The 8,672-nt window shown below is 52.2% G+C and overlaps 1 protein-coding gene across 1 annotated transcript; it reads left to right on the top strand.

Annotated features, from left to right (window-relative positions):
- The first annotated feature begins 472 nt into the window (after positions 1–472).
- Positions 473–3,801, top strand: LOC128804365 (uncharacterized). The gene is made up of 2 exons (XM_053972053.1): positions 473–891; positions 1,594–3,801. Exons 1-2 carry the CDS (start codon positions 772–774, stop codon positions 3,799–3,801), a joined length of 2,328 nt encoding a protein of 775 aa, XP_053828028.1. The 5' UTR covers positions 473–771.
- Positions 3,802–8,672: the final 4,871 nt, after the last annotated feature.

The following is an 8,672-nucleotide window of genomic DNA, read 5'->3' as shown; positions in this document are numbered from 1 at the left end:
TTGTGGCAGAGGGGCTCGCAGTGGCCGTCCCTCGGGACGCCTGGGTGGAGTGCCCGGCACAGGAGCCGTGCAGCCAAGGGCCGGCGCCTGCCCCGCACAGCCCCCCCAGCCCCTGCCCTGAGGGACAGCCCTGCTCCCCGGGCTCCCGCGGCTCCTGGAGCCGCTGCCCGCAAGTCCCGGCCCGTCCGTGCGGCCAATTCCTCGTGGCCTGGGCAGCGCGGCCGGCAAAGCCAGGGCTCTGCAGTGCGGGGCCGGGGCTGTCGTGTGCCAGCGTGGCCAAAGCCTGCCAGGGCTCGAGGCACAGCAGGGCCCACAAGGCCACCAGTCCGGGGGCTGCTCCGAGCCAGTTCCTGTCTGCCCCGCTGCTGTTGGGGTGCCGGGGGTGGCCCTTTGTGACACAAAGGGCACAAGGTGTCACGGCCCTCTGTGATGTGGGACGTGGTGGTGGCCAGAGAGCCCTGTGACATCAGGGAGCCCCGCCCGGGCTGAGGGTGTCCAAGGGGCGCAGAGCCCTGGGGTGCCCAGTCCCAGGAGAGCCGCTCTCTGAGGAGGAAGCAGCTCCCTGGCTCTGTCTGCGCCAGACGCCGATAGCGACAGCGGCCGACAGCGACAGACGACGAGAGCGACGAGGGCAAAGCCAACTCCAACTCCCGGTCCCACAGCCCCTTGCCCAGCTGGCTGGAAGCCCCCAGCGGGCAGTGGTCGGGGGCAGTGGGCAGCTCAGTCCTGCCACTGGCACAGGCTGAGGAGGAGGAGAGGCCCCTCGCTGACATGGACCGAGAGCTTTCCCGGAGGGAAGGTACACAAGAGACATCCCAGAGAGAAGGACCAGGAGTCCAAGAAATGTCCCGGCAGGGAGCCAGGAGCAGCCAAGAGCTGTACCAAGACCAGGTAGGTGTGAGAGTTTGGGAAGTTTCCCAGTACAGAGGTGGGACACACCAAGAGCTCTATGAACGGGAAGAAACCGTCAGAGCGCAGGAGCTGTCCCAGTGGGAAGAGGACAGGGAGATGTACCAAGAGGTGTGCGAGCGGGAAGAACGTGTGACAAGCCAAGAGATTTCCCAACGGGAAAGAGATGGGAGTGGGCAGCAGGAGATGGGATGGGGAGGAGAGATGCCAGGAGCTGTCCCTGCAGAGAGATGTGAGTGTCCCAGAGGATTCCCAATGGGACGATGCCCGAGAGCTTCCCAGAGGGAAGGTGAGAGGTACCAAGACCTCTCAGCATGGGGACAAGATCTGCACTCCCACGTCTCCCAGTGGGAAGACAGGAGAGAAGCAGGATTGTCCCAAGCGAGAGCCAGCAGTGGCAAGGAGCTGTCCCAAGGAGCAGACGCTGCAGCCCAAGAGCTGCCCTGGTGGGACGATGTGAGTGAGCGAAAGCTGTCCCAAAGGGAGGAAGATGTGAGCAGGCAGGAGCTGTCCCAATGGGGACACAACATCAGCTCTGGGCTCTGGGACAGACCCTTGTGCCCAGTGAGTGACAAGGAGCCTCAGCCCTGTCCCCCAGAGGGGCCCAGCTCTGCCAGCCCCGTGGGCACAGAGGTGGCAGCAGAGGCAGTGCCTGCCCCAACCAGCGCCTCTCCTTCCCTACAGAGTCCCACGGAGGCCGAGCCGGCAGCTGCTGCCCCGGCAGGAGCTGCTGAGGACGAGGAGCCCCCTGAGCCTCTCCTGTCCCAAGAGGAAGATTTGGGACACCAAGAGTTGTTCCCGCGGGAGGATGATGTGAAGTCCAGTTCTGGGGAGAAGCCTGTGGGCACAGTGAAGGATGAGGCCACGCAGACTTGTCCCTCATCCTGTGACAAGGAGCTGTCCCAGGTTAAAGAGGCCATCGAGCTCTCTGCAGGGGACAGCAACACTGAGCCAAAGCTGTCCAAAGGGGAAGAGGCAATCAAGGACATTCCACGGGACAGCACAAGTGACCAGATGCTGTCCCCAGTGGAAGACAACATTGAGGTTGTTCCAGAGGATGGCAAAAGTGACCAGGAGCTGTCCTCAGTGGAAGAGGCCATCGAGGGCATTCCAAAGGACAGCAAGAGTGACAAGGAGGTGTTCTCAGTGGAAGCGCTCATCGAGGATATTCCAGAGGATGTCACGAGTGACCTGGAGCTGTCCTCAGTGGAAGAGGACATCGAGGGCATTCCAGAGGACAGCATGAGTGACCAGGAGCTGTCCTCAGTGGAAGAAGACATCGAGGACATTCCAGGGGACGGCATGAGTGACCAGGAGCTGTCTTCAGTGGGAGAGGACATCGAGGACATTCCATGGGACAGCACAAGTGATAAGGAGCTGTCCTCAGTGGAAGAGGACATTGAGGGCATTCCAGAGGACAGCAAGAGTGACAAAGAGCTGTCCTCAGTGGAAGAGGCCACTGAAGGCATTCCAGAGGAGAGCACGAGTGGCAAGGAGCTGTCCAAAGGGGAAGTGGCCATCGAGGGCATTCCAGAGGAGAGCACGAGTGGCAAGGAGCTGTCCGAAGGGGAAGTGGCCATCAAGGGCCTTCCAGAGGAGAGCACGAGTGGCAAGGAGCTGTCCGAAGGGGAAGTGGCCATCGAGGGCATTCCAGAGGAGAGCACGAGTGGCAAGGAGCTGTCCGAAGGGGAAGAGGCCATCGAGGGCATTCCATGGGATAGCACAACTGACCAGATGCTGTCCTCAGGGGAAGTGGCCATCAAGGTTGTCCCATGGTGCAGCACAAGTGACCAGGAGCTGTCCTCAGTGGCAGAGGTCATCAAGGGCATTCCAGAGGACAGCATGAGTGACCTGGAGCTGTCCGAAGGGGAAGAGGCCATTGAGGGCATTCCAGAGGAGAGCACGAGTGGTAAGGAACTGTCCGAAGGGGAAGAGGCCATCGAGGGCATTCCATGGGATAGCACAACTGACCAGATGCTGTCCTCAGGGGAAGTGGCCATCAAGGTTGTCCCATGGTACAGCACAAGTGACCAGGAGCTGTCCTCAGTGGCAGAGGCTATCAAGGGCATTCCAGAGGACAGCACGAGTGACCTGGAGCTGTCCGAAGGGGAAGAGGCCATCGAGGGCATTCCATGGGATAGCACAACTGACCAGATGCTGTCCTCAGGGGAAGTGGCCATCAAGGTTGTCCCATGGTACAGCAAGAGTGACCAGGAGCTGTCCTCAGTGGCAGAGGCCATCGAGGGCATTCCAGAGGACAGCATGAGTGACCTGGAGCTGTCCGAAGGGGAAGTGGCCATCGAGGGCATTCCAGAGGACAGCATGAGTGACCTGGAGCTGTCCGAAGGGGAAGTGCCCATCAGGGTTTTCCCATGGGACAGCACAAGTGACCTGGAGCTGTCCTCAGTGGAAGTGGCCATCGAGGGCATTCCAGAGGACAGCAAGAGTGACAAGGCGCTGTTCTCAGTGGATCAGGGCATCGAGGTTATTCCATGGGACATCATGAGCGACCTGGAGCTGTCCTCAGTGTTAGAGGACATCGAGGGCATTCCAGAGGACAGCAAGAGTGACAAGGAGCTGTCCTCAGTGGAAGAGGACATGGAGGTTATTCCATGGGACAGCATGAGTGACCAGGAGCTGTCCTCAGTGGAAGAGGCCTTCGAGGGCATTCCAGAGGCCTGGGTGGAGTGCCCGGCACAGGAGCCGTGCAGCCAAGGGCCGGCGCCTGCCCCGCACAGCCCCCGCAGCCCCTGGCCTGCCCGGCTGCGAGCCCAGGCCCTCCGCGGGCAGCCGGCTGCCCCCAGGAAACGTCCCTCCCGCTTCAGGCGGGCGCTGCGGGCGCTGCGGGGGCTGTTCTGCTGTCCCTGCCTGAGGCCACGGCCAGAGGAGTAAAACAGATGAGGAAAAAGATGAAGAAGATGAAGACAAAGAAGGTGAAGAAGAGGAGGACAGTGAAGACGACCGCTCCTGCCGGTCCCACTCCTCTGGTGTCGCAGCAGCAGCTGTTTGGTTCAGCTCGAGGGACTGAAAGATTGCTGCTGCAGCTCCTCCAAGCCAAGGAAGGGAAAAGCTTTTGGATGGGTCAACAAAGCCAAGCAAGCCAAGCAAAACCAGAGTAGGCAGAGTCCCGAACCAGAGCCTGAGCAGTGAGGCTTGGAAAAAGTGAGGCTTTGGCCCATCCAACAAACACAAAGCTCCTCCCTTCCCTGCCCCGCACACACTCGGCCCCGGGCCTGGAAGGTGCAGCTGCCATTTCTTGGGCACAAAGCAGAGGCTCCTGGAACAGACTCTCAGCACAAACCACTCCAAGACAATGGCAAAGAAGACAAAGAAGATTAAGACAAAGACACAGCAGACAATGAAGAAGACAAAGATGACATAGCAGATGAAGAAGACAGAGAGAGTGAAGAAAATGGAGATGAAGAAGAAGACGACAAAGAAAAAGAGGACAAAGATGAAGACTAAGAAGACAAGAGGGAGAAGGCTTATTTAAGAATAGATAGAAGAATAGTGATAAGAATTTAGAAATACTTAGAAGAGGAAGAGTATTAGGAATAGGAGTAAGAATTTAAAAATATGTAGAAGAAGAAGAAAAAGAAGAATAGGAATAGGAATAAGAATATAAAAAATACATAGAAGTAGCAAAGAAGAAGAATAGTAGGACAGAGTAGGAAGGCACTCCCTTGGCACAGGCCTGTCCTGTTTCCCCTTGTCCTGTCCCTGTTCCCTGGGAGCAGAGCCCGACCCCCCTGGCTGCCCCCTCCTGTGTGGGTATTCTCAGCTCAGTCAGAGAGAAAGAGAAAGGTTTTCTAACCAGGCGAGAGCCTGGGAAACAGTTGGGAAAGAATGTAAATCATTCTCTAATCTAGCTTGTTATTCACATTGTTTATAGATACGTTCTGCCACTGTGCATCATGCACTGCACACCAATGGTGGGGGATGTTTTTACTCTAAGACCAATGAAATCAGTCTTCTCTATGTTCTCTATATACAGAGTGGTACATTTGAAATAAAGAGAAAGTTCATTTTCTTAGCCTTCTGATCTGGAGTTCTTTATTCCCGTCCTGCTCAACAGCGTCACTCCTGTTAGGGGTACAGAGGGATTGTTCCTTTCCTAGGGCCTCTCCTCCTGCTCTCTGCTTTCCAAAACCAAAAAGGAATCACTGAAGGATGACAAGTCCCACACAAGTAATTTTGCCTGGACGTCCATCCATTTCTTCTGTCCACCAAGTGTCTCCCTCCTCCCTTGCCCAAAATCCCACAGCAGAGTGTCCCTAGGCCAGCGTCCTCTCTGTGGGAGTGCCAGGAGGGAAGTTTGAGGACTTCTGAAGTCCTGAGAGAGGGGAAGGCAGGAATTCCCCTTCCATTCTGCCTTTTCCACACCAAAGGAGACTCCTGCAATGGCAAAAGGAATTCTCCATGGTGGAGCTGCTCCAGTCCAGAGGAGAAGCCTGGGGGACATCAGGTGTGGTCCCACCTGCAGGTCAGCACTTCATAGCTGTGCCAGGAGTGGAAAAATCTGAGAGAGAACAGATTATCCAGAACCACACTTGATCTGTCTCCTCTCACTCACTGCACTTGCAGGAGGTTCTGGATAAATGATGCAGGGCAAGCGTAGGAAATCAGGAGGAACTCTGATTTTACTCCTCGTGTGCTGCCATGCAGCCTCGGAAAGGAGAGGTGCTTTGTGCACGGCTGAAGCGTGTGAGTCCTCCGGGAGTTCCACGCCCGTTCTGAAGCCTTGGACCCAGCTGTTGGTTTTTTCCTGATGCTGCTCAGTTTTGCTTCAATGTTCCCAAAAGAAAGAAGATCACAGGAAACAAATTTAAAAGTTCAAAAAGACGAGAGCAACAAGTGACAAAACTGTTACGTTTTTTCTAACATAGTTTTTTGTCTGCCTCTCTGAGATCCTTCCCCTGGCAGGGGTTAGAAAGCTGTTCTTGCCTTGGGATCTGAGTGCTGAGCTCAGCTTTGTGACGCATTGTAGCTGGGTTCTTTTTTTTCTCTAGGGCTGAATCTAATTTCCATGGTCAGACGGGCTGGTGGGAGGAGCTGTTTGTGACCTTAACCAAGGAAGATGGAGCGAGAGAGAGAGGAGGGTCCAAGGTGCTGAGGGTTCAGAAGGACTTGAAGGGTGGGAGGCACCGAGGAGATGCTGCTGGGGATCCTCCGGTGAGGGTGGAGGATCAAGGGGAACAGGGCAGCTGCAGGTCTGGCTGCCTCTTCCACCTCTTATTCCGTGCTTTAGGAGATCAGAAATCATTTGGAGCTGAAGCAGGGGCTGGAGGAAGATCCTTCTGGAGGATTCCTTTGGTGCGGGCAAACAGCAGGGTCTGACACGGTAAGGGAAAAGAATTCCACTGAGATGTCCCTCTCCAGTCTTTCTTCCAGCAGCAGGAGTCCTTGCAGCTCTCTTTTTCTCCAGCAGCTCTGTCCCTCTCTCCAGCCTTCCCTCCTGGACCAACTCACTCACCAAATTTCCTCTCTTCCAGCACGCTTTTGCTTGGCTTTCTGAAAAACATCTTTAGTGTCCTCACTGGGAGATGGAGTGGGAAAGTAAATTTTTCCCAAAGGGCTGGAGGCACTGCTCACTTTCGCTGTCTTCCCCATTTGGAACTTTAATTCATTCTGCTTTAGAGACTTCACAGAACTGTGAGATTATGGGCAGGGTGGGGTGGAGGGGGTGTGGAATTGCCTTTAAAATCACTTTCCTTTTTATTGGTAACTGTTGTACCATACTGGAGCCTCGCAGAGAACGTTGGTGCCCTTGTTAGAGACAGAGCAGTTGTAACTCATCTTCACATTCACAGCCACTTCCAGCGATTATTTCTCAGGCAGTGACAAAAGGAAGGACAAAGCCCTGGATTGTTACCCAACAAAAAAGGCTAAGAAAAGTCTTTTGCAAGGAAATCAGTCTGTCCCTGGTAGAGCATGAAGCACATGCTCTGTGTTTGTACACCTAGAGCACAACAGCTGAAATTTAAAAGCAAATAACCCCCAGAAATCTGCAGTTCCCAGGTCTGGGCTCTGAGAATTCCTGACTTTGTACTCGGGCAATTCAAGAACGACAAAATAGAGAGCATTAAATTGGATTTTGTAGTGAGCTAAGGCGGTGTAATCCTGTCCCAGGAGCTCCAAGCATTCTAGGTGTATCACAGCTAGGTGTATCATAGCTCTGTGAACATCTTGCCTGGAATATTCTCCCTCAGTGTCACCACTTAGCTCCAGTTTGCCTTCGGAAGCTGCACAATGAATTAAACCCAGGGGTTGTGATTCCTCGGGAGGAGGCAGCGGCACTTGCTGGTGTCTGTGGCACCTTTAATTTATGATCTCTCTCTTGGCTAAGGACTGGTTTTTCCATTAGCACCCCCTTAAAGGTCACGTTCTAGGGTGCATTTTTCTCTCTGACATTTGTCCACATGCAGCCCATAGGGAGAAATTAAGTTTGCAGATGTGACCTATGATAACATTTCTGAAATAAATCCAAACTAGTCTGCCACGAAATATTGCTGAGGAACTGCTTGAAATGTCAGTGTGCCAGTGAGATGAACAGTTGTCTTTTATTGAATGTGCTGCCCTGCTGAAGTGTCCTCCAAGCAATTGTCCGTGGATAAAATCTGTCTTGAAATCTGCCATTTACTGCCGAGCATGATTGCACTCTTAAAAGCTTCTAGACCAACCACAGCATTCAGACTGAAATATGTCTATTAAATATGAAAAGGAGATGAAAAATTACATTTTTATTATTATTTATTTACTATATAGTTATATAATAAATTTATTATATAGTTATTTATTACATAGTTATAATCTATTTATTATATAGTTATTCATTAGATAGATATTAATTGCTTAGTTCTGTCTTATATATTTTATATATAATATATGTATATTATATATTTTATTATTTATATTATATTTTTATTTATATTATATAATATATCTTTATCTTTATATTTATATTTATCTTTATCTTTATATTTATATTTATATTTTATTATTTCTATATATTATTGTCATTTGTTTATTAGATACAGATTTCTTTATTTTTTTTAAATAAATACATATCATATATAACACATAAAATATATTAAAATATATTTTTAGAGCATTAGTATGACACTTTTAGTCCTGTCCTGCGCAGTTGTGCAAAGGACCTGATGAAACCTACTCAAGGCACGATTATTTCATATCTGTGGGTGCTTAAGAGATGAAATCTTGACTCTGCTGGAACAAGTGGGGACAATTCCCACTTTGTTGCCCGTATCTCAACCAGATGTGACCGATGTGACCAATGTTTGAGGGAGCTGGGGTTGTTCAGCCTGGAGAAGAGGAGGCTCAGGGGTGACCTCATTGCTCTCCACAGCTCCCTGAAGGGAGGTGCAGACAGGTGGGGTCAATCTCTTTCACCGGGCAGCGCTGACAGAACAAGAGGACACAGCCTCAGGCTACGGCAGGGGAGGTACAGGTTGGATATTAGGAAAAAAAAATCACCAAAAGAATAATAAAGTACTGGAATTGTCTTCCCAGGGAGGTGGTGGAATCACCATCTCTGGATGTGTTTAAAAAAGACTGGACGTGGCACTTGGTCTGGTTGAGGTGTCAGGGCGTGGGTTGGACTCGATGATCCTGGAGGTCTCTCCCAACCTCATTGTTCTGTGATCCTGTGTCCATCTAGCTGGCCGTGTCCCGTGGCCTACGAGCACCTTTGTGCCACAAACTGGGTCAGTATCACCCAAAGGCTGCGGCAGTGGGATGGGATG

Source organism: Vidua macroura, chromosome 2 (assembly GCF_024509145.1).
Source record: "Vidua macroura isolate BioBank_ID:100142 chromosome 2, ASM2450914v1, whole genome shotgun sequence".
Taxonomy (NCBI): domain Eukaryota; kingdom Metazoa; phylum Chordata; class Aves; order Passeriformes; family Viduidae; genus Vidua; species Vidua macroura.
This window is presented reverse-complemented; position numbering and strand designations above follow the sequence as displayed.